The sequence below is a fragment of the Podarcis muralis genome, chromosome 2 (assembly GCF_964188315.1).
Source record: "Podarcis muralis chromosome 2, rPodMur119.hap1.1, whole genome shotgun sequence".
Taxonomy (NCBI): Eukaryota; Metazoa; Chordata; class Lepidosauria; order Squamata; family Lacertidae; genus Podarcis; species Podarcis muralis.
In genome coordinates this window covers 112,026,910-112,053,129 of record NC_135656.1, presented here as the reverse complement: position 1 = coordinate 112,053,129, position 26,220 = coordinate 112,026,910, and the positions used below count along the sequence as shown (strand labels likewise).

The 26,220-nt window shown below is 46.4% G+C and overlaps 1 protein-coding gene across 2 annotated transcripts in view; it reads right to left on the bottom strand.

The window, feature by feature from the left end:
• The window catches only part of LOC114592058 (von Willebrand factor A domain-containing protein 7-like), a 44,688-nt gene extending 20,032 nt beyond the window's left edge, over positions 1-24,656 (bottom strand). Inside the window, exons 1-9 of one of the 2 annotated variants that reach the window (XM_077921130.1) lie at positions 24,268-24,656; positions 22,127-22,249; positions 17,871-18,050; positions 16,703-16,778; positions 13,146-13,234; positions 10,179-10,343; positions 8,129-8,338; positions 5,730-5,868; positions 4,340-4,476 (exon numbers count right to left, since the gene is read on the bottom strand). In XM_077921130.1, coding sequence (XP_077777256.1) covers positions 4,340-4,476; positions 5,730-5,868; positions 8,129-8,338; positions 10,179-10,343; positions 13,146-13,234; positions 16,703-16,778; positions 17,871-18,050; positions 22,127-22,249; positions 24,268-24,550 — 1,402 coding nt within the window. In that variant the 5' untranslated portion in view covers positions 24,551-24,656. The remainder of the gene's footprint in view (positions 1-4,339; positions 4,477-5,729; positions 5,869-8,128; positions 8,339-10,178; positions 10,344-13,145; positions 13,235-16,702; positions 16,779-17,870; positions 18,051-22,126; positions 22,250-24,267) is intronic. The other variant, XM_077921125.1, reaches the window with a different exon arrangement.
• Between the last annotated feature and the right edge of the window lie 1,564 nt (positions 24,657-26,220).

Below are 26,220 nucleotides of genomic sequence, written 5' to 3'. Positions count from 1 at the left end.
ATGAGAAGAGAAGACTCCCTGGGAAAGACCCTGATGTTGGGAAAGATGGGGGGCACAAGGAGAAGGGGATGACAGAGGACGAGATGGTTGGACAGTGTTCTCGAAGCTACCAGCATGAATCTGACCAAACTGCGGGAGGCAGTGGAAGACAGGAGTGCCTGGCGTGCTCTGGTCCACGGGGTCATGAAGAGTAGGACATGACTAAACGACTAAACAACAAAAGAAATGGGATGCAGGTGGTGCTGTGGTCTAAACCACAGAGCCTAGGGCTTGCCGATCGGAAGGTCGGCAGTTCGAATCCCTGCGACGGAGTGAGCTCCCATTGTTTGGTCCCAGCTCCTGCCAACCTAGCAGTTTTAAAGCAAGCAGTGCAAGTAGATAAATAGGTACCGCTATGGTGGGAAGGTAAACGGCGTTTCCATGCGCTGCTCTCGTTCGCCAGAAGCGGCTTAGTCATGCTGGCCACATGACTTGGAAGCTGTCTGCAAACAAACGCCGGCTCCCTCGGCCTTTAAAGCAAGATGAGCGCACAACCCCAGAGTCCATGACTGGACCTGCCAGGGGTACCTTTACCTTTACTAGAAACCTAATGGGAGAGCAGGATCTGTTGTTATGTGAATGCACTGAACCTTTGCATTATATGCTCAGCCAGCATGTGTAAAGAAGCAAACAAACCACACAAACAATCCCAATTAGCCTCATTCAAAGGAAACCAACCCAGGGTATGCTGTGGAACTCCTTAAATCTCAGTGTTCAGATTGCATTGTGCATGAGCATGACACTATATATCAATCACTTCATGCTATAATCCTCTAGATGGCGACCAATGCAACAGAAAACAAGAAAAATTAAAAACACATCCAGGCTCACTTCCAGACAACTTGGGATGCTCCCACATTCCTTACTGCAAGCAGTCTATTATTATTATTATTATTATTATTATTATTATTATTATTATTATTATTATTATTTGGCACCAGAGCATCAAATCCACTTAAGTGTACAGATTCTGAACTACAGTGGTGCCCCGCAAGACGAATGCCTCGCAAGACGGAAATCCCGCTAGACGAAAGGGTTTTCCGTTTTGGAGGTGCTTCGCAAAACGAATTTCCTATGGGCTTGCTTCGCAAGACGAAAATGTCTTGCGAGTTCCTGCAGGGTTTTTTTCCTCCCCCCCCTTTTCCCCAAGCCGCTAAGCCGCTTATCAGCTGATCTGCTAAGCAGCTTAACAGCTGATCCACTAAGCCGCTAAGCCGCTTAACAGCTGATCGCTAAGCCGCTTATCAGCTGATCCGCTAAGCCGCTTATCAGCTGATCCGCTAAGCCGCTTATCAGCTGATCTGCTAAGCCGCTAAGCCGCTTATCAGCTGATCCGCTAAGCCGCTTATCAGCTGATCCGCTAAACCCGCTAAGCCCGCTAAGCCGCTCATAGCGCTAATCCGCTAAGCCGCTAAATCCGAAAAACCGCAAGATGAAGAGACTCGCGGAACGGATTCTTTTCGTCTTGCGAGGCACCACTGTAGTTGGCATCCCTCCCACCAAAAAAAAACAAACAAAAAAAAAAAACACAAAAGGAAAAAAAAGCAGGCATATGGAAGTGGTCCAAGATACAAACAAACCATAATGATAAACCAACAACAATGACAGAAACAATTGGCAGCTCTGGCACAATACAGTGGTTCCTTGGTTCTCGAACATAATCTGTTCCAGAAGTCCGTTTGACTTCCAAAACATTCAAAAACCAAGGTGTGGCTTCCGATTAGCGCAGGTGCCCCTGAAACAATAGCCGACAACCACATCGGATGTTCGGCTTCTGAAAATTTTTTGCAAACCGGAACACTTACTTCCAGGTTTGTGGTGTTCGGAAGCCAATTTGTTTGTCAACTAAGCCGTTCGAGAACCAAGGTTCCGCTGTGTTGCAAAAGGACCAAAAAAACAAAACAGAACGTGCATGCTTTGCATGCGAAAGGCCTGAAATTCAGTCCCTGGGATGTCCAGGCAGGGCTCCTCTGGAAGTCCTGGAAAGCTGCTCTCAGTCAGTGAAGACACCCCTGAGTCAGGTGGACCAGTGACCCGACTCTGCATAAGGCTGCTTCCACATATTCCTGTATATGAAGCCCTGGCTCACTTGGAGGACATGCAGAAATTTTCGTTCCTCCACCTCACTCTGGTTGCTCTAGCATGGTTGGGAAAACTGTGGCCCTCCAGATGTTGCTGGTCTGCAGCTCCCATCAATCCTGATCATTGTCCCTGCTGGCTGAAGCTGCGGGATCTGGAGTCGAGCAAGATCTGCAGGGCCACAGATCTTGCGATAGAAAAAAAGAATAACATCTTCAACATGCCCCTGCCTTATCCATGCTTCATATATTACGGAGGCAGCATGGGACTGGATCACACAGATGGTCTTGTATTGAACAAATTTCCCCATAGCCATTACAGACCAGGAATTCCATGCAGGCAAGTCAGTGGGAAGATGAAGGAGGGGCCGATCTCTCCAATCCTCTTCCACCTGCCCGCTTGGTTTCAGTGCTGACTACAAAGGAAGAGAAAAACACCCCTCCTGTTCTGCCCTTTCACCAGCCTATCTGGGATGAGCCCCCCCACCCTTTAAAGAGCAGTAACTTTGGGTTAAACCACAGAGCCTAGCGCTTGCTGATCAGAAGGTCAGTGGGTCGAATCTCCGCGACGGGGTGAGCTCCCGTTGCTCGGTCCCTGCTCCTGCCAACCTAGCAGTTCGAAAGCACGTCAAAGTGCAAGTAGATAAATAGGTACCACTCCGGCAGGAAGGTAAACAGCATTTCTGTGCGCTGCTCTGGTTCGCCAAAAGCGGCTTCGTCATGCTGGCCACATGACCCGGAAGCTGTACGCCGGCTCCCTCGGCCAGTAAAGCGAGATGAGCACTGCAACCCCAGAGTCAGCCACAACTGGACCTAATGGTCAGGAGTCCCTTTACCTAACTTTTGTGGCCTGATCACAAAGGAGTGGTCCCCACTTCACTAACATGGCTGTTGGGCCACAGACAACCTCATTTTCTCCCCCATTTTCTGTTCATATTGTGGATATTTCACCCCTCCTGTTGTGAGAACCTCATGATGTTTTCAGAAAGGAGGGGGCGGAAACTGCTCATCGCTTCTTCCACTCCAGCCTGCCTCTGTGGGAGTCTGAGTGTTATCTGTGTAGAGATAAGATGGCTGCATAAGAAACTGTAACACTCATGCAGTCCAGAGGCCTCCGTTAGTCTTTAGTTAATTTTGGTTTGCAGTAGCTGTAATAGAATAAAGAAGTTACGCTTCAGAGCCGTCGTTCGTGTGATTCATACTCTGCTGTGCTCTGCTGGCTTTGGTGCTCACGGCTCAAAGTTGCATGTCAAGGTCCCCAAGCCACCCCAAAAAACTCACACATCACACGTAATTTTTGTTTAAGGTTTTTGGCATAATATTGGCCACAACTTAATTAAAATACAAAAAATGTGAGTGGTTGCTTAGGCATTGGTTGCGACTATCTGCCCCCAGTGGGGACAGACTGACATTTCGCAAGCTTGCGAAAGGCAGAAAAGGGGAATACATTTTGGGGATAGCGACGGAGCAAGGAACCTGCCCTCAGCCCTCCCCAAATGCAACCAGGGGCTCTTGCATGGCCCTAGCCCCTTGACAGGGTTCGGACAAAAGCAATGGTGAGCCCCTATATTCCTTTAACGGAATACCCTTGCAGCAGCAGCATTAGAGGGGCAGGCACAGCCAAGCCATGCCCCTCAACCAACCAAACCATAAACCAATGCCTAACCGCAACCTTACAAGTTGTGACGATTTGCTACGCAGTAGGCAAAAACCAAATGGCACCAGCCAATCAGCCACATGGACAAAATTCCTACCGGGCCCCTGCCCCAAGAGCAGACGACCCCATGACAGGCATAGCAAGGCCAAAGCGAACAACCCTAACTATAGGGAGGGAGAGACGGGCAATCCGATGCACGGGCGAAAAGAGGAAGCTCTACGCCTTGTGCAGGGAGTTTTAACATTTCTGGCTGTCAATCACAAAATGGCAACATTAACTTCTTCCCAACAACAAGGGAAGCCCAATCACAACAGGGGCCAATGACCAATTAGCCCGCCCCACAACTTTGGAGTGTCTTGTTGGCCCCCACCGCAACAAGTGCTCTCCATGAAGGAGAACATGCTTTGTGAGTCCGTTGCACTTAGACTTGCTCTTCAGCAGTGGAAGGTCCCTGGAAGTGCTTCCCAGCTCGTGTGGCCCAGTCGGGGCAGAAGAGGTTGAGCCCAGTCGTTGGCACCGGCTCAAAGGCGAAGCTGATACATATTACTTGCCAGGATTTACGTACCTCTGCGTTTCCGGCTGGAACAATAACCCGTGAGAGCAAAGTTCACCACAGACTTAGAGGAATCAATCAGGACGGTGACTTTATCTTTCAGGTATTCGTCTTTAGCTCCAGCATCAGTAAAGATGAAGATCTCAGACCTGGAGAAGATGAAAAGGGATCTTATGGAAGAGGGTTGAACAAGCTAACAGTATGCTGTATAGGGAGGCGAGCAATTTGTGGGATAAGTCGCCTCATACAACCAACATGCTGAAGTCTAATAAATGTATGAAGGGGTTAACACCATAGTGTAAGCTGCCCTGCCAGGCTTACCTGGGCCATTCCTCCTAACCTTGTGAGAAACGGTTATCAAGCCTTGGTTCTTCCCATGCCACCATGTGAATACTACCAGTAAGGAGGCCTAAGCTGGATGCTTCAAGCTGGACTACTGTAATGCGCTCTACGTGGGGCTACCTTTGAAGGTGACCCAGAAACTACAACTAATCCAGAATGTGGCAGCTAGACTGGTGACTGGGAGTGGCCACTGAGACCATATAACACTGGTTCTAAAAGACCTACATTGGCTCCCAGTATGTTTCCGAGCACAATTCAAAGTGTTGGTGATGACCTTTAAAGCCCTAAACGGCCTCGGCCCAATATACCTGAAGGAGCATCTCCACCCCCATCGTTCTGCCCTGACACTGAGGTCCAGCGCTGAGGGCCTTCTGTCGGTTCCCTCCCTGCGAGAAGTGAGGTTACAGGGAACCAGGCAGAGGGCCTTCTCGGTAGTGGCACCTGCCCTGTGGAACGCCCTCCCATCAGATGTCAAACAGAACAACAACTACCAGACTTTTAGAAGACACCTGAAGGCAGTGGCGTAGCGTAGGGGGTGCAGGGGGGGCCGGCCGCACCGGGCGCAACATCTGGGGTTAGGGCAAATCCACGGGTTAGGGGGCGCAAATCCACGGGTTAGGGGGCGCAAATCCATGGGTTAGGGGGCGCAAATTACTTGCCTTGCCCCGGGTGCTGACAACCCACGCTACGCCACTGCCTGAAGGCAGCCCTATTTAGGGAAGTTTTTAATGCTTAATGTTTTATTGTGTTTTTAATATTCTGTTGGGAGCCGCCCAGAGTGGGCGGGGTATAAATAATACCATTATTATTATTATTATTATTATTATTATTATTATTATTATTATACCATGTGGCTTAATCAAGCCATCAGTGTTTCTGTACAAATAATTCAGAAACGTTTACCACTTTGGAACCTAAGTTTGGAAAGAAAGAAAACCAAGGCCTGAAGGATTTAAGAGAGCACCAGACTTCTGGGTTCTCAAGCCAAGGTGGTAGTAGGACTGGAGGAAGAAGGGTAACAAGAGGACTTGTTTCAGGAATAAGGGAAGGAAGGGCAGACCGTGGCAAGCTGTGCTCCAAAGCCAACTTCAGACCGCTTAGTGCCAACTCTGGGCAGTCACCACCGCCATCAGCTTTGAGCTTAGAGATGAAGGACTTAAACTCATCCACATCATGAGTCTCTTGGACTGGGCCAACACCTGCAGGGATACACAAATGAGAGTGACAGAGTTGTGAAGACATGAACCAAACGCTGCAGATACAGACATACCCCAAGCCAGGGGTAGCCAATATTACACCCTCCACGTTGGACTACAATTCCCACCAGCCCTGACCATTTGCTGTGCTGGCTAGGACTGATGGGAGTTGTAGTCTAAAAATATCTGGAGAGCACCAAGTTGGCTATCCCTGCTCTCTAGTACAGTGGTGCCCCGCAAGATGAATGCCTCGCAAGATGGAAAACCCGCTAGACGAAAGGGTTTTCCGTTTTGGAGGTGCTTCGCAAAACGAATTTCCTATGGGCTTGCTTCGCAAGACGAAAATGTCTTGCAAGTTCCTGCAGGGTTTTTTTCCCCTCCCCCCCTTTTCCCAAGCTGCTAAGCCACTTATCAGCTGATCCGCTAAGCCGCTTAACAGCTGATGGCTAAGCCGCTTATCAGCTGATCCACTAAGCCGCTTAACAGCTGATCCGCTAAGCCGCTTATCAGCTGATCCGCTAAGCCGCTAAGCCGCTTATCAGCTGATCCGCTAAGCCCGCTAAGCCACTAATAGCGCTAATCCTCTAAGCCGCTAATGGGCTTGCTTCGCAAGACGAAAAAACCGCAAGACGAAGAGACTCGCGGAACGGATTCTTTTCGTCTTGCGAGGCACCACTGTATTTTATTTATTCAGTTCACTTTCTATCCTTCCCCTTTATGGGAGCATGGGGTCAATAACATTTTAATAACGAAACAAAATACAGTGGACGCTCGGGTTGCGAACGTGATCCATGCGGGATGCACGTTCGCAACCCACAGCATTTGCAACCTGTGTCTGTGCACGCACAGGTTGCGATTCGGTGCTTCTGTGCATGCATAAAGCGCGATTCAGTGCTTCTGCGCATGCACAACCACCGAAACCTGTAAGTAACCAGTTCCGCTATTTCGGGGTTTCGGCGGTCCGTAACCTGAAAAAACGCAACCTGAAGCAGCTGTAACCCGAGGTATGACTGTATACATTAAAAATACCTGTCACAATTATGGTGCAATTCAGGGGCATATTAGTAGTGCTGCACCCCCTTCTATCTATGAGCAGTGATAGAAGCAAAAGCTGAAAGGAAGAAGCTTCTACTTCAGTTGTCATGAAAAGCCTCAATGCATTTAGGAAGTCTGCACTGGACAGCCTGGGGTTGGAGCTATTATTATTATTATTAAAAACCGTGCCACAAAACAATTCTGAGGAACAGGAGAGCAACACAGAAAACGTTTGATTACAGGGTAACTTCACATTTGATCTGTACTGCTTTGTACCACTTTTGATTGCTGTCTTTCGATGTCATGGTTGTTTTTAGAATACTTCTCATTGTTCTGTTCGCAAGCTGTCCTGAATTTTTTATTTATTTATAGAAGGACAGCATATCAGTTATTCAAATCTATCATTCCCTGGGTTCCTTCAAGACGACGTTTGGGATATAAATGCAGCCGCCGCCACCAGCTATGACCCTTCCCTTCTCGTTGCACTCCAACTCCCATCAGCACCCCAGCCACCAGGGGCCAGTGGTGAGGGATGATGGGAGTTGTAGTCTCTGATAAAACCTGGAGGGTCACAGTTCCTGTGGGCCATCACACACTATTTGGATTCACTGTGAAGAGTGAGCAAAAAGGATGGCAATTCCAGATCAAGCATAGCTGTCAACCGTCCCTTATTTGGCGGGAAAGACCCTTATCCCAGCGCCGTGTCCCGCTGCTGTCCCTTATTGATGATGTCCCTTAAATTTCCTGGGTTTCAAAGGAAGCAGCTCCTCTCCCTCCCTCCCTGCCGGCCAGGGAGGAGGCAGGCTCCAACTGTGTTGCTTGGCTGCGTTGCTCACCCAATAAGGAGTCTAAGAATGACTGGGGGGGGGGTGGAGCTTGCATGCCTTGTGCCGATCAAATTGGCCGCGTTGTCTGGGGACTCGCCTTTGCTCAGCGCTTCCCAGCGGAGAGGTGACGGTGGTTTTCCTTGCTGCATCCCTTTTGCCGGGTTGCTGCGCTGTGGGAACCACCGCTTGAGGCTTCGTTTGGCTGCTGGCTGGGCTTTCTGCCTTTGGCTCAGAGGGGCTCAGAAGTTGAACATACCTGTGCTCTGAAAATCTCTTATTTTGGCTGCTGATCCCTTATTTTCGAGGCTGCTGATCCCTTATTTTCAAATCTGTAAGCTGATAGCTATGAAACCAAGTGGACTCATTTGGGAGAAATAAACTCTTTCGCTTTGCATCCTCACCTGGATCATTGAACGGAACAAGAATGTAGTTAAAGGGTGCGTCTGGGGAGCTGGAATACTTTCGGATGAGCTCAATGCAGGTGGTTTGGGCTTGTTTTATGTCATTTGACATGCTGCCGGTTGTGTCTATTACAAAGGTGAGTGAATAGCCTTCCAGGCTGAAAAACTTCTTAAAGGTATCGCTGCCCACCTTGTCCAGGAGGCCGTACCCTAGTGAAATGCAGAGTGAAAACAGGTTATGTCTAGAGCTGGTTTTCAACATCGTGATATATCGGCAGCAAAATATCTGAAATAAGGGTGGAGCTATGTAGAGACATTGGCTATTTTTTGTATAGCACACACACACAAACACAAACACAAACACAGTAGGGCTGGGCAAGGTATGGATGCATTGTCAAAAATCGGTTTGAAGTCCACATCATGGTTTCATAATATTCAACATGGCGATACTTCGCAAATCACAATGTTTGTGTGTGCGCTATGTAGAAAATAAAACCCCATGATGTGGGAAAAACCGTGAGGCCAGTCACCACTTCCCTCATGATTCCTTCTGTCCCTTGTTCCTCTGTACTATAAAAGAACAGTTGTAACAATATGTTAAAGGTAAGTAAAAACGTATAGGGATGTGGGTGGTGCTGTGGTCTAAGCCACAGAGCCTAGGGCTTGCTGATCAGAAGGTTGGCGGTTCGAATCCCCGCGACGGGGTGAGCTCCCTTTGCTCAGTCCCTGCTCCTGCCAACCTAGCATTTCGAAAGCACGTCAAAGTGCAAGTAGATAAATAGGTACCGCTCCTGCGGAAAAGTACCGTATTTTTTGCTCTATAAGACTCACTTTTTCCCTCCTAAAAAGTAAGGGGAAATGTGTGTGCATCTTATGGAGCAAATGCATGCTGTGCAGCTATCACAGAAGCCGGAACAGCAAGAGGGATTGTTGCTTTCACTGCGTGGCGATCCCTCTTGCTGTTCTGGCTTCTGAGATTCAGAATATATTTTTTCTTGTTTTCCTCCTCCAAAAACTAGGTGCGTCTTGTGGTCTGGTGCGTCTTATAGAGCGAAAAATACGGTAAATGGTGTTTCCTTTCGCTGCTCTGGTTTCGCCAGAAGCGGCTTAGTCCTGCTGGCCACATGACCCGGAAAAAACTGTCTGTGGACAAATGTTGGCTCCCTTGGCCAGTAAAGTGAGATGAACACTGCAACCCCAGAGTCGTCCACAACTGGACTTAACTGTCAGGGGTCCTTTACCTTTACCTTTTTAAAAAATGTATCAGTTTAAACCCCTAAGTAGTAGCTATTGCCAGGACATTACAGTCATGCCTTGGCTCCCAAATGCCTTGGGAGTCGAACGTTCCGGCTCCTGAACAATCGGAAACCGGAAGTGAGTGTTCTGGTTTTCGAATGTTATTTTGGAAGCCGAATGTCCGACAGGGCTTCTGTGGCTTCCGATTGTCTGCAGCAGCTTCCGTGTTTTGGAAGTCGAACCGTCTTCTGGAACGGATTCTGTTCGACTTTCATGATACGACTGTACCCTGTTCGTCTCTATGTAAGTTACATCCTTATTTCAGGCATCGTGATGTTTGTTCACCTTTTAATCATTGCTAACTATGGCTTAAGGTGACATGCAAAACGGGCCAATTTACCTTAAAAAAATCCGACCCAGGATAAAATCCCTAAAGCATAAAAACAAGGGCAACACATAAGGACAGAAACACAACACAACACCTGAAGAAAACAACCACCAAAAACCACAGGAGCTAAAACCATGCTACAAGGACTAAAATAACAGCAAGATCATAAGTGGCCTGGAAGATAGAAAAAAAGTATGAGCTTTGTGCTGAAAAGACAACAATGTGGGCACTGGCGGAGGAAGGGGGTGGGGGGAGCGCACCGCCCCTGGCAGCGCAATCCTGGTGGGGTGCCATCATGGCTGCCCCCCCTGGGTGCCACGCCCCCAAGATGCATGCCAGCCACGCCCCCGACTGCTCTCCGCTCCCTGGTGCTGGAACTCTGCCACTAAATGTGGGTTTGCCTATGGTTTTGACTGTGAACCATACCATCTCCTACAAAGAAGTCCCTTGTGGCTTGTATGGCTAGTTCGGCTGCTTGTTGATGCAGCTGATGATGTGGGGAGAGGCGGGGGTCATTTGTCTCCTTGTTGATCCCCCCCGTGGGAGAGAAATATTGCAGCGGATCGTTTCTTCCACCATGTCCACATTTGCCTGCAAAGAGAATACAGGAAATAATAATAAGCTGGACTGGATCAGAGCAATGTTGCATCTATGTACGTCAGGCATACACACACACACACACACACACACACACACACACACACTTATAATATTTTTATTATATTTTATATTATTTTATTGTATTATATTAAGTTTATACATATACAGTGGTACTTCGGGTTACATACGCTTCAGGTTACAGACTCCACTAACCCAGAAATAGTACCTCGGGTTAAGAACTTTGCTTCAGGATGAGAAGAGAAATCATGCTCTGGTGGCGCGGCGGCAGCAGGAGGCCCCATTAGCTAAAGTGGTGCTTCAGGTTAAGAACAGCTTCAGGTTAAGAACGGACCTCCGGAAGTTCTTAACCCAATGTACCACTGTGTGTGTGTGTGTGTGTGTGTGTGTGTGTGTGTGTAATACAATAAAAACAAATCCACAATAAATCTTTAAAATCCAAACAAATATAAAATGCAAATATAAGACCACTAAAATATGTCTCTGTATGTTGATACTATTAATGGATAATGAATTAATGAATTTTAATCTGCTTTTTATTATCAATTCAGGTAGGAAGCCATGTTGGTCTGATGCAGACAAAATAAATAAAAAAAAAATAAAAAGTTGTCCAGTAGCACCTTAGAAGCCAACTAAGTTTGTTCTGGGTATTGTGCATGCACACTTCTTCAGATACCAAAGAAGTGTGCATGCACACGAAAGCTTATACCCAGAACAAACTTAGTTGGTCTCTAAGGTGCTACTGGACATTTTTAAAAACAATTTATTATCAAGTTTCTGTAAATTTGTGGCTCTTCTTAGAAATGACCCCCCCAACCTATGACCCCAATATTACAGGGGCTAAGGTAATCTGGAATTTGCCCGTCTGGTTTCCAGTACAGTGGTACCTCGGATTACATACGCTTCAGGTTACGGACTCCGCTAACCCAGAAATATTACCTCATGTTAAGAACTTTGCTTCAGAGAGGGAGATAAATTGAAATTGCAGAGTTTTGAAAAACTAAAAAATAAAGTGCGAGACTGGCTTCATTATTATCAAATAATGGAGGTATTCAATGTGGACAAGAAAATTGGCTTCCAGGTGGAAAAATCAAAATTAGAAACAGAACTGTTAGACCCCAAAACTAAGATTTTGTCAAGACCTTTGCTGACCTTTAAAGCCCTAAACGGCCTCGGTCCAGTATACCTGAAGGAGCGTCTCCACCTCCATCGTTCTACCCGGACACTGAGGTCCAGCACCGAGGGCCTTCTGGCGGTTCCCTCACTGCGAGAAGCCAAGTTACAGGGAACCAGGCAGAGGGCCTTCTCGGTAGTGGCGCCCTCCCTGTGGAACGCCCTCCCACCAGATGTCAAAGAGAACAACAACTACCAGACTTTTAGAAGACATCTGAAGGCAGCCCTGTTTAGGGAAGCTTTTAATGTTTGATGTATCACAGTATTTTAATATTCTTTTGGAAGCCGCCCAGAGTGGCTGGGGAAACCCAGCCAGATGGGCGGGGTATAAATAATAAATTATAATTATAATAAAGAATGTATAACTTGCTGTTGAAATAGAATACTCAGGATGAAACAGTGAAATCTGCTATGATTAAATGGGCACAAGATGTTGGACATAATATTATGATGGCTGACTGGGAACAGTTATGGACCACAGGTATGAAATTCACGCCATGTAATGCCTTAAGAGAGAATATTATGAAAATGATATACAGGTGGTACATGACATCAGTCAAGCTTGCAAAAATCTATCATTTGCCCGATAATAAGTGTTGGAAATGTAAGGAAATTGAAGGTACATTTTTTCACCTTTGGTGGACGTGCCCAAGGATTAAGGCTTTCTGGGAGATGATATATAATGAAATGAAAAAGGTATTTAAATATACCTTCCTGAAGAAACCAGAGGCTTTTCTCCTGGGCATGGTCAACCAATTGGTGCCAAAGAAGAACAGAACTTTCTTTATGTATGCTACAACAGCAGCGAGAATACTTATTGCAAAGTATTGGAAGACACAAGATTTACCCACACTGGAAGAATGGCAGATGAAAGTGATGGACTATATGGAACTGGCGGAGATGACTGGCAGAATCCGAGACCAGGGAGAAGAGTTGGTGGAAGAAGATTGGAAGAAATTTAAAGACTATTTACAGAAATATTGCAAAATTAATGAATGTTAGAATGATGTTGGAATGAAGTTAAGTGGTTTTAGCAGTAACGTTATCCAGGTTTATGTAAAAATGGATTGTTAATAGATGGGAATTTGAAGTAAAAATATACTAAGAAAAAGGATTAGGATAAGAACAAAGAAGGAAAGGATTTGCTGAATTAATTAATTGATTTGGGATGCAAAAAAGGGAGGTGTGAGGAGGTCCGGGAAACAAGTGAATGAAAGTTAAGATATGGAAATGCTGATTTGTTTTTAATTGTTATTCTATTTTTTCTGTTTTTTGTATCTTATTTTTTCTTTTTTCATTTTTCTTTCTTTTGTATTATTGTAAAACTTTAATAAATATTATTACATATATATATAAAAGAACTTTGCTTCAGGATGAGAACAGAAATTGCACGGCGGCAGCAGGAGGCCCCATTAGCTAAAGTGGTGCTTCAGGTTAAGAACAGTTTCAGGTTAAGAACGGACCTCTGGAACGAATTAAGTACGTAACCAGAGGTACCACTGTACAGTACTAGAGCTATCGTGCATGTGTTAAAATAAAGCAAAAAAGGGAGACAACTGGCAACAAAACAAAATAAACTCCAGCAATGATCTCTGGCCTTACCTTTGGGTTTGGACGTGCACTGTCCGGCTTTGTATCCACTTGTGAGCAGGTCATTCACCACGATGTTTCCATCACACGAGAACTGGCCTCTGTTAAGCAATGCGGAAGTTGGTAAATGTATTGCTTTTTGATTACTGGTAATTTACTTGAGAGGAGGGGAAGGCTGCTCAGCACTATGACCAGTCAACCCAAACCACATTTAATATGCTTTCTAAAGATTAATAAAATCACCATCATCATCTAACCAACCAGACCAAGGGCTGTGCACTAGGATTCATTTTTCCAAATACTGTATTTTCTGGCATATAAGACTACTTCCCCCCCTTTCTTTTTTTTAAAATACTTTTATTTTGCTTTGAACAAGTACATCTAAATATAGACAACCAAAATTACAAAGGAAAATTCCTTAATAATAATGAAAAAAAACTAAAAAAACTACAAAAAATATCGAAGTACATGACACAGAACATAACCAACTATGGGAAAGATAAAAGAAAAGAAAAAGAAAAAAGAAAAAGGAAGATGAACCAAAGCAGGAAAGCTTATCTATTGTACACTTACGTCAAGCTCACAACAGATCATTATTCTTATCAATTCTCTCTATCTGCATTCCAAAGGAATCCCTCATCTTGGTATCAGGGAGCATTTCTCTATGTGGTATCATTCTAAACATAACCAGGTCTTTCTTCAAAACAAAAAAAATTCCTTCCAGTAGCACCTTAAAGACCAACTAAGTTAGTTCTTGGTATGAGCTTTCGTGTGCATGCACACTTCTTCAGATACACTGAAACAGAAGTTGCCAGATCCTTCTATATAGTGAGAAGGTGGGGAGGGGTATTACTCAGAGGGGGGTGGGAATGGGTGATTGGCAGATAGCTGTGATGAGCCTGTTGACGACTCTTAACGACTGCAATAGGTCTTACAAGAAAAAGCAAGGGGTGAGAAGGTGAAAAATGGCTTTGTCATGTATAATGAGATAAGAATCCAATGTCTTTGTTCAGACCAGGTCTCTCCATGGTTTTAAGTTTGGTAATGAGTTGCAATTCAGCAGCTTCTCTTTCCAGTCTATTTCTGAAATTCCTTTGTAGTAAAACAGCTACTTTGAGATCTTGTATAGAATGTCCTGGGAGATTGAAGTGTTCTCCTACTGGTTTCTCTGTCTTGTGATTCTTGATGTCAGATTTATGTCCGTTTATTCTTTGGCGTAAGGTTTGGCCTGTTTGTCCAATATAGAGAGCTGAAGGACACTGTTGGCATTTGATGGCATACACAATGTTAGACGATGAGCAATTAAATAGTCCCGAGATGGTATGTGTGATGTTGTTGGGGCCAGTAATGGTGTTGTCCGGGTGTATGTGGCAGCAAAGTTGGCATCTGGGTTTATTGCAGGCTCTGGTGCCAGTGTCCGTGTTGTAGATATGTTTGTTGGTCAGTGTCCAACTGACCGACAAACATATCTACATGCCTCTAGCTACCATCCCAAACATACCAAACAGTCCATTGTATATAGCCAGGCACTACGTTACAGCCGTATCTGTTCCAATTCTACAGACAGAGACTCTCACCTAAGAGATCTACAGCAAACCTTTTTAGAACTAAAATACCCAGCAGATGAAGTTAGACAACAGATCAACAGAGCCAGACTGATACCCAGAGAGAACTTGCTGCAAGACAGACCCAAAAAAAGAAAATAACAGAACACCTCTAGTCATCATATACAGCTCCCAAGTTAAAACAGTACAACGCATCATCAGAGATCTACAACCTCTCCTGGACAATGACAGTTCTCTTTCTCAAGCTCTGGGAGGAAGACCTTTCATTGCCTACAGACAGCCACCCAATCTTAAACAACTCCTAACCCACAATAATACTACAACCAGACTTAACACGGACACTGGCACCAGAGCCTGCAATAAACCCAGATGCCAACTTTGCTGCCAAAATTGGCCCCAGAAGCCCCGCCCCCAATCACCAGCAACAGAATGACCCTAACCGCTCCTGGTAGTACACCACGTGGTCCAAAATGGCGGCCTCGCGTTGCCCCAGCAACTAGACACATGGCCGCTGCCTCAGCCCAAGCAGCCTCCGCAGTAACAGAAAAGGAAAGGCTCACAACAAAGGCAGGGAACCAACAAAAAGAATTAAGCACACCCCTGACCACTGGGAAGTGGAGCGGATTTCCGAGCCGGACTGGAGACTGTTTTTTTTTAAAAAAAATTATTTGGTGTGTGTTGGAAGAGGGGTAGTCTTATACGGTGAGTATATCCCAAACTCTATATTTTAACTGGAAAAGTTGGGGGTCGTCTTATACGCCCAGTCGTCTTATACTCTGGAAAATTTGGTACTAAATAGTTGAGAGAAGGTATATGCCAGTGTTTTTGGCAGGGATGGGGAAGTTGTGATCCTTAGACTTTGTTGGATTAAACTCCCATCATTCTTGACCATTGGCCTTGCTGCCTGGAGCTGGCAGGAGTTGGAGTCTTAATAGCAGATAAAAAATTTCAGGAAGTTTTGAAGCCATTGGGGGGGGGGGGCACAATTTTTCCTGTTTCCCCCAAGAAAAAACACACCACAATTTTCAGGGGGAAAAATACAATACTTTAAAAAAAGCCCTCTTGACACTGTTGGCATAGATCAGGCTTCCTCAACTTCAGCCCTCCAGATGTTTTTGGCCTACAACTCCCATGATCCCTAGCTAGCAGGACCAGTGGTCAGGGATGATGGGAATTGTAGTGTCAAAACATTGAGGAAGCCTGGGCAAGATGACCTTTGGTGTCCCTTCCATCTCTACAATTCTATCATTCTATGACACGGCAAAAGTCATTTTGTAACTTTAGGAGCATGAGACGCATTAAGTATAACTTGGTTTTACCATATGTCTGGAAGATTAAAAAGTAGAGTTTATTTAGACAATAGTTACGAATTGAATTCATCCGCTTTACTTTTGGGTACAAACGTGTAAGGAACGTAGCATCTCTTTGGGTTTGAGGAGCATAAACAGAGGAGTTTCTGCGCTTAGAAACACAGCACAAAAGGAAGGATGGATGAGCCCTCTCTCAGTGGGAGACCACAAAAGAAAGGAGGAAAAAATTTAAGGTGCCACGGAGTTACACAGAGAGTAATGCTCCTTTGTTGCCACCAGCTCATGCACCAACAGTAGAACCCACCTCCATCCCACCAGTTCCCAGTAAGCCTGAAATAGAGTCCTGTAGTGATTTCATGCTCTTTATTGCAGCTTGTAGAACAGTGATGGAATTTCCCCCCCAAACCTCAGGCTTTTATATACATTATTTACACAATGAGTCCCATCTGATTGGCTGATTCTGCTTCCCTCCTGGAGCCTGATTGGTCTTCTCCTGCAAGCCTATCAGTTGTTGCATTCTACGAACCTACCAGCCTAATAGGCTGATTAAATCCCTCCTGGAGCCTGATTGGTCTTCTCCTGCGAGCCAATCAGTTGTATCATTCTAGGATCCTACCTGCCTATTGTTCTAGGATCCAAGCTTAGTACATAGCAAAGCCCATGGAAGGAGGTGAGGGGAGAACATGAGACTTACCCATGGAGCCTTTTGCAGTTGTCACAGGTCTTCTTAGAAGCAGGAGCAACAGGGAAAACAGGACTGGCTGGGTTTACTGTAGAACACACAGGAAGGGGGAAAGATGCTGTTTTAGCAGAGACATCACTTTGCCAACAAAGGTCCGTATAGTTAAAGCTATGGTTTTCCCAGTAGTGTTGTATAGAAGTTAGAGCTGGACCATAAAGAAGGCTGATCACCGAAGAATTGATGCTTTTGAATTATGGTGCTGGAGGAGACTCCTGAGAGTCCCATGGCCTGCAAGAAGATCAAACCTCTCCATTCTTAAGGAAATCAGCCCTGCGTCTTCACTGGAAGGACACATCCTGAAGCTGAGGCTCCAATACTTTGGCCACCTCATGAGAAGAGAAGACTCCATGGAAAAGACCCTGATCTTGGGAAAGATGGAGGGCACAAGAAGAAGGGGACGACAGAGGACGAGATGGTTGGACAGTGTTCTTGAAGCTACCAGCATGAGTTTGACCAAACTGCGGGAGGCAGTGGAAGACAGGAGTGCCTGGCGTGCTCTGGTCCATGGGGTCATGAGGAGTCGGACACGACTAAACGACAACAACAACAACGAACTTCTCTTAAAGCTGTAATTCAGCAGCTCAGACAGATTTATCACGATTCTGTAAACTGATTTGAGACCACAAGTGGAAAAAGCAGGCTATATGTTTTTAAAATTTGCTCAGTAAAAAATGCAAAAGGTTCTTTGGATCCCTTGACTGATTCCCACTGACTAGTTGGAATGAATTTGTCTAACTCTGTAGGATGGTCAAACTGGGCAGGGTCAAACAACAGCATTAAGGATTGCAGAGAGAGAGAGAGAGAGAGAGAGAGAGAGAGAGAAAGAAATTTTACCATGATTGGAATAATTTAATTTTTGGAAGGTTCAGTATCATCAGCTTCTTTTGAGCCTTCTAAATTGTCTTAGATTTAATCTAAGGTTACCAGATTTTTTTCAATGAATCCGGGGACACTTTTCAACTTCAATGGATTTTGTATAGGGACTGATTTGTAAATCCGGGGACTGTCCCCGGGAAACGGGGACGTCTGGTAACCTTAAATTTTAATCAACAGATTTTATGACGATTTCCATCTGAAATCAACATCCAGCTGATATCTTTGCATCGCCATTGGGACTTACACAGGTGTTCGTAAGGTTTGGTTTTTCCCAGCTCAACCCAGTTGGTGTTACTGTAGAATTTCTGGAGGATGTGAAGAGCTTTTCCAGCGCTTCGGCGAGCTGATTCCAAAGCTGACGAGCTCACGGGGACTTTCAGGCTGGCCAGCATAGAGTTCTGCAGGTTTCGAAGTTGGCTTATACCTGGCAATCAGAAGAATTTTAAGAGAGATTAAAATAAAAGATCAGAATTTGTTTATGTATGCCACAGCCGCCGCAAGAATCCTACTGGCCCAAAAATGGAAAATACAAGATTTACCAACCATCCAGGAGTGGCAGGTGAAGATGACAGATCCGGGACCAAGAGGACCAGAGATACAATAACAATTGGAGTAAATTTATTGAACAGCAAAAGCTTAAAGACACTAGCAGGACTGGAATAATCCCTTCAATGTAAAATAGTAGAGTTATGACAATAATATACGCAATAAGTATGTGACGTATATACCAGCTGCTGAGAGGGAGGGAAGTCAAGACTCAGCAGAGTCAAAAGGATTATACTGTGATAATAAGGATTGTTGGAAAAAGGATTTTATACACACACACACACACACACACACACACACACACACATTATTCGGAAAAAAGAAAAATGCTTTAAATCAACATTAAATAAAAAGAAATAAAATAGAAGAATTTTAAAGCCCCAATTTCTCCTGTGTTTCCTGAAGTTGCATTCATTCAACTTGTTTTTATTATTGCTTGTTAGCCGCCCTGAGCCCGGCCTTGGCTGGGGAGGGTGGGGCATAAATAAAAATTATTATTATTATTATTATTATTATTATTATTATTATTAAACCCGAGAAACACCAGATTCCCAATGGGATGCTGTTCCCTCTTCCCTGGAACCTCTAACTCCAGGGATGGTGACGTTGTGGCCTTCAAATGCTGCTGAGATTCCAATTTCCCTCACCTCTGAGCGCTGTCTGTTCTTGCAGGGGCCTGATGGGTGGTAGAGGCCAACAACCTTTGACGGGCCACAGGATACCCCTCCCTGTTTCGATGCAAGATTGGAGGTATGCTTGGTTGTAGGCTTGGTGATTTGTAATTTCAACGGTTCTGGCATCTGGGTGGGTCAAGAGGCTGTAGGTTTGGGGGCAGGGTCTCCGTCGGTCAGTGGGAGCAGAACTACAGTGGTACCTCTAGATACGAACGGGATCTGTTCCGGAGCCCTGTTCACATCTAGAGGTAAACGTAACTAGCGATGGTGCGTTTGCGTGCGTGTGCGTCACGTCATTTTTGAGCGTCTGCGCATGCGCAAGCGGCAAAACCCGGAAGTAACGCGCTCTGTTACTTCCGGGTTGCCGAGGAGCGCAACTCGAACACGCTCAACTCGAAGCATATTTAACCCGAGGTATGACTGTAATCACAAAAGCTTCAGTCCCAGGGCTGGACTAAGGTGCCAAGGCTGACGTGTGACATTTTGCTATCGAGTTAGTAGGCAAGATGGTTTCAAAACCCACCAGGCTGGCAGCTGAATTACAGTGGTACCTTGGGTTACAGAGGCTTCAGGTTACAGACGCTTCAGGTTACAGACTCCGCTAACCCAGAAATAGTACCTTGGGTTAAGAACTTTACCTCAGGATGAGAACAGAAATCACTCGGCGGCAGTGGGAGGTACCCATAACTTGGTACCTCAAGTTAAGAACGGTTTCAGGTTAAGAACGGACCTCCAGAACAAATTAAGTTCTTAACCCGAGGCACCACTGTACTTCACATCTGGTGAAGAAACCTCCTCTGCACCTCACGGGCTTCCATGGCAGGCCTCGTGGCACATGCCTTAATAATAATAATAATAATAATAATAATAATAATAATAATAATAATAAATTTTATTTATATCCCGCCCTCCCCAGCTGAAGCCGGGCTCAGGGCGGCTAACAACACTAAAACAGTGCAACATTATAAATACATTATAAAAATTAATTAAAATACAAATTGCACCCCAGTCCTCAGTATCTGCTGCCCAAAGTGGCCGCCTCCCTCTGGGAACTGTAGCACCATGAGAGGAATATGGATCTCTTAACAACTCCCAGCAGCTGTAGCAAACTACAGTTCCCAGCATTCTTTGTGGGAGGGGGGCAAGCCGTGACTGCGAAGATGGCATAATAGTGCTTTAGCTGTATGTTGTGGATAAGGCCCAACAGTCGGTGGACTCAGAACCAATGCCAGGTTCTCCCTGCTGACGGGACCTAACTCAAAGGCTTCAGCTGCCCGCTTTCATCGCCATTGGACACCACCTCGTTTGGCTTGCCTAACATTCATTGCACACTTTCTCTCTCTTTCCCACCTGCCTCTTCACTCCATTCCTTTCTTCTGACCTGCTGCTGTGTTTGACAACCCCAAACACTTCCTGTACACTTCCTGTCCTCGTCCATACAGCTTCCCTCTTTTTTCTCTGCCTCTTCCTTGGGTTACAGACGCTTCAGGTTACAGATGCTTCAGGTTACAGACTCCGCTAACCCAGAAATAGTACCTCGGGTTAAGAACTTTGCTTCAGGGTGAGAACAGAAATTGCGCAGCAGCGCTGCGGTAGTAGCGGGAGACCCCATTAGCTAAAGTGGTGCTTCAGGTTAAGAACAGTTTCAGGTTAAGAACGGACCTCCAGAACAAATTAAGTTCTTAACCCGAGGTACCACTGTATGTATTATTCGTATGGTACCGTAAGGTGCATTGCAATGCATTTGATGGGGGCCCGTCTTTCTTCATTCTGGTCTGGTGAAGTCAGTTTAACTGTCACTGGGGGTCTTAACTGACAGACAAGGAGGGGCTGGAGATAGTACTCTCAGTATGCAAAAAGATGGAATAACTGCTTATTCTGATTGGTGGTTTCCAGATTTACAATCACCTCCTCTTTGTTGTCTACTGCTATTATGCTTAGGTTCAGCTTTAGATATGGCAATCGCTGTGGGTAAAAGCCTCAGTGCCTAGGACTTGCTGATCGAAAGGTCGGCGGTTCGAATCCCCGCGGCGGGGTGCGCTCCCGTTGCTCGGTCCCAGCGCCTGCCAACCTAGCAGTTCGAAAACACCCCCCGGGGCAAGTAGATAAATAGGGACCACTTACTGGCGGGAAGGTAAACGGTGTTTCCTGGCTCGCCAGATGCAGCTTGTCACGCTGGCCACGTGACCCGGAAAGTGTCTCCGGACAGCGCTGGCCCCTGGCCTCTTAAGTGAGATGGGCGCACAACCCTAGAGTCTGTCAAGACTGCCCCGTACGGGCAGGGGTACCTTTACCTTTACCTTTACCTTTACCTTGCCACAAAGGGACTGGGCAATCTGATCATCAGCAAACGTAACAAAGCCGAAAGCTGTAAAGGGTTTTGGGATGAAGACACCAACCAATTCTCCACACGGGGAAGAAATGGACAGAGCTCATCTGCAGTCAGGTCTTTGGTGCGAAATGACCTTAATAGATTGGAGAACTGGGCCCAAGCTAACAAAATGAAGCCCAACAGGGACAAATGTAAGGTTCTGCGCTTAGGCAGGAAGAACCAGATGCACAAATATAAGATGTGGGACACCTGGCTTTTGTAAAGAACTAGGGGTCTTGGTGGACAACAAGCTTAATATGAGTCAACAGTGCGATTCAGGAGCAATCAAAAGCTAACGCTCTTCTAGGCTGCATCAACAGAAGTATAGTGTCCAGATCAAGGGAAGTAATAGTCCCACTCTATTCTGCCTTGGTCAGACCACACCTGGAATACTGTGTCCAATTCTGGGCACCACCATTTAAGAAGAATGTTAAATTGGAACATGTGCAGAGGAGGGCAACTAAGATGGTCAAGGGTCTGGAAACCAAGCCTTATGAGGAGCGGTTGAAGGAGCTGGGAATGTTTAGCCTGGAAAAGAGGAGACTCAACTCAAGGGCTGTCCCATGCAAGAGGGACAACGTTTATTTTTTCCTGCTCTGGTGGGTAGGACTTGACATTAAGCGCTGTTCGGCAGTGGAACAGTCTCCTTCGGGAGGTGGTTGGCCAGCTTGGGTAGGTGGGCAGGGCCATGCACCTGTCAATCACCTGCCAAAGTCTGGGGATGGGGAGAGGGGTCTGCTTTGCCAGTGTGTTCCCTGCAGGAAACACATGGGAGAAGCAGGACCCAGAAGGATAGAACGTCCTGCTCGTTGGCAAAGGGTTCAGTCCTGCTCTCTGTGGGGATCTGCTCTCCCAACACATCGCCCCAAACATCGCTCCGTGCACCTTCGCCCCACAAAAGCCTCTTACTTTGGACAATCTTTTCGCAGTAGAAGAAGTAGCTATTGTCCTTCTTGTGGTCGGTTTCCACTTGATTGTTTGCGTCGACAAGTTCCTGCATGGCTTTGAGTAACCGACTGGGAGAGACGTCAGCTGTGCAAGAAAAAAGGGGAAGGTCCCATTACTTGGGAACCACACAAATCTGCACATGAAAATGCAGCTGCTTTTTGAAGTGGTCCTGACCCCCCAGGCACTTACATGCGCAAGCAGAGGTGGATATGCTCTGCTCCCTGAACTGCATGTGGACCTCAGCCTAATGTGATGGGAATACCAAGGAATGGAGGGGATGCGGGTGGCGCTGTGGGTTAAACCACAGAGCCTAGGACTTGCCGATCAGAAGGTTGGTGGTTCGAATCCCCATGACAGGGTGAGCTCCTGTTGCTCGGTCCCTGCTCCTGCCAACCTAGCAGTTTGAAAGCACGTCAAAGTGCAAGAAGATAAATTGGTACCGCTCTGGCAGGAAGGTAAACGGTGTTTCCGTGCGCTGCTCTGGTTTGCCAGAAGCGGCTTAGTCATGCTGGCCACATGACCCGGAAGCTGTACGCTGGCTCCCTTGGCCAATAAAGCGAGATGAGCGCCGCAACCCCAGAGTCAGTCACGACTGGACCTAATGGTCAGGGGTCCCTTAACCTTTACTTTTACCAAGGAATGGGGGGTGGGAAATAAGGGAAAGGAGGTGGCAGAGATAAAGAAAAGGGGATGGCATGGAGAAAGAAAAACAGAAGGGCAAAAAGGGTGACACAGAGAGAACAAGAAGGGGAGAAACAGAGGAAACTGGGTGAGGGAAAAGATGAGCTTGGCAGCATGCAGACCAGACAGATAAGATAATAAAGTGACCCCTGCTTTAAGGTTTGAGAGTGGGAAAAAGGATAGGATGAGAAGGATGGGGACATTATAGGCACTCACACAGCCTTCTAGTAATAGTAATAGAAATAATTTCTTAACATATACCTTGCCCATCTGACAGGGTTTCCCCAGTCACTCTGGGAGGCTTTCAACAGAATGCAAAAAAACACAGTGAAACATTAGATACAGTGGTACCTCGGGTTACAGACACTTCAGGTTACAGACGCTTCAGGTTACAGACTCCGCTAACCCAGAAATAGTACCTTGGGTTAAGAACTTTACCTCAGGATGAGAACAGAAATCGCATGGCAGCAGCGGGAGGCCCCATTAGCTAAAGTGGTACCTCAGGTTAAGAACAGTTTTAGGTTAAGAACGGACCTCCGGAACGAATTAAATTCTTAACCCGAGGTACCACTGTGTTAAAATCTTTATGATACAGGGCTGCCTTCAGGTGTCTTCAGAAAGTTGTATAATTGTTCATCTCCTTGACATCTGGCGGGAGGATAATAGGATAGATCCATATGCCCAAATCTCCCTTAAGATAAATGGGGTTTAGTGACTACTTAGGGGTGGGAAGCTGACAACCAGGATTTTTTTAGATCTCTAGGGTGGGTGGAGGGACATGGGTGGTGCTGTGGGTTAAACCACAGAGCCTAGGACTTGCCAATCAGAAGATCGGCAGTTCGAATCCCCGTGACGGGGTGAGCTCCCAGTGCTTGGTCCCTGCTCCTGCCAACCTAGCAGTTCGAAAGCACATCAAAGTGCAAGTAGATAAATAGGTACCACTCCGGTGGGAAGGTAAACGGCGTTTCCGTGCACTGCTCTGGTTCTCCAGAAGTGGCTTAGTCATGCTGGCCACATGACTCGGAAGCTGTGACTCCCTCGGCCAATAAAGCGAGATGAGCGCCGCAACCCCAGAGTCGGACACGACTGGACCTAATGGTCAGGGTTCCCTTTACCTTTAGGATGGGTAGGTTTTTAAGAATAAAGGCTCAGACTGGCAGCCATGACTCCCAGGTCTGTTACCAGGGGCCAGGAGGTCTACTGCATTAAAGCAGTCCGCAAGGACTCCTGGGCTCTGTCAGCTGGCATAGACGGGAGCAATGAGACCAAGCATTTGTGGATCCAAGTCTCCTGGTTCTGCTGGGAAGCAAATGAGGTCAAATTCCTAGCAAAACTGCGCAGGGTCAATCCTCTGCAAAAGCCATGAGATCTAGTTGCCTCGGGCAAAGAGAAGTCTTCACGCCCATGCCTTCTGAGCTTACCTTTATAGAAGGCCTTGAAGAGCCGAGTAGCATCCAAAGGCTTCATATTTTCCAGCTCTCCTGGGGCCACAGGTGTTTTCCCAGGCAACGGGTTCCTCTCCATGTAACGGGCGACAGCCTGCAGCACCCCTGCTGTCGTGATGTCAGCATCTGTGAAGACTGCCGGATCTATACCCCCCGATTCGTGGTTGGGGAGGAATCCGCTCACGTTGTCCAGGCAGAAGAGCAGGGAGAGCAGCAACATGCTTTGAAGCTGGGTGGAGGGGGAGAGAAGGGAACACATCTTCTGCAGATGTTCTGCAGTGTGCTCCTCACTCTGCTTGTTAAATAGCCGAGCCTGCACAGAAACCTCTTATCTATTCAGCCCACTCCCTCCTACTTATTGGCAGACAGATAGGATTTCTGGGGAAAACCTGACTCCCAACTCCCAGCTGGGGAAGGGCTCTAGTTCAATGGGTCTGGACCTCTGGGTCAAGCTGAGTATGCAACATATCTTAGGTTCCATCCCCAGCATGCCTAGATAAGGCTGGAAAACAACTCCAGCTGATGCCCTGGAAAACCCTTGCCAGTCTCTTCTGAGCCAGATGAGTCAATAAGGCAGCTTCCTGTGTTTATTGATCAACCACCGTTCACCACAACCTCCCAGATAGAAAAGGGAGAGGTGCCACAATGATCCACAATGAGAGCCAGTGTGGTGTAGTGGTTAAGAGCAGTAGTCTCGTAATCTGGGGAACCGGTTTCGCGTCTCCGCTCCTCCACATGCAGCTGCTGGGTGACCTTGGGCCAGTCACACTTCTCTGAAGTCTCTCAGCCCCACTCACCTCACAGGGTGTTTCTTGTGGGGGAGGAAGGGAAAGGAGAATGTGAGCCACTTTGAGACTCCTTAGGGTAGTGATAAAGCGGGATATCAAATCCAAACTCCTCCTCCTCCTCCTCCTTCCTTCCTCTCCTCCCTCCCTTCCTTCCTTCCTTCCTTCCTTTTATTTCCTATGAATAAATATAACAGGACTATCAAATGTTATGACTTTATTTGCATTGCTGTTCTTCTTACAGGTTAAACAATGGCAAGGAATTCTGGGTGCAATGCTGCTTATACACTTGGTTTTTCGCCTACCTCATAGCAAATTGTCACAACTTCTTTGGCATTGGCAGTTAGGCATTGGTAAGGGTATTGTTATGTAGATGAAGGGGAGAGGAAGTGCCATCACCTCCCCCACAGGTCGAAGGGTAGTCCAGTAAAGCATTCCGGGGGGCGTGGCCCTGTCCGAAGCCTATGGAGGTGAGGGCCTAAGGCACGCCCCCGAGCGGTGACCCCGGCGGACTTCCTAGTTGATGTGCATCAGCAGGTCTCCCCCGATTGGTGTTAACCCTTCCCGGTCTTCAAGCAATCAGGCTGAAGCCGGATAGTCGATAGGACCAATGCCTAAGCCAATACCGCTCTTGCCTGTAACCAATAAAGTTGTGGCCATTTTTTGCCCATTAACCTAATTAACGGTGTCTTGTGTCTTTATTTCCATCAGGGGGAGGCAGGAACTTGCCACGCAATGTTTGCCTGTGCAAAGTTTGAAGGGATGAGACTTCACTTACGCCTTTGCAGAAAAAATTCTTTCAGGCATTTGTTTTTTTAAAAAAATATTTTATTAAGGATTTTCTTGTTTTACAGAAGTGTAGTGCCTCGTTGTTGTTTTTTTCATGTAACATTTTTACAAATCCGTTTCATTTGTTTAGGCATTAGGGGGAAAAGAAAAGAAAAAAAGAAAAAGAAAAAAGAAAGGGGGGGGGTGGAGAGAGGGAAGATGGATGGGGGTGGGGTCGGGTGGCGGTGTTTCTATTATGTTTAATGTATGTAGAGTTTGGTGTCAGCGTTGCTTGTGTTGGTCACTTGTGTTCCTTTGGTGGTGAGAGAGGTTGGGGTTGGCCTAGGGTGTGGTTGTTTGCTTGTGATTGGCTGTG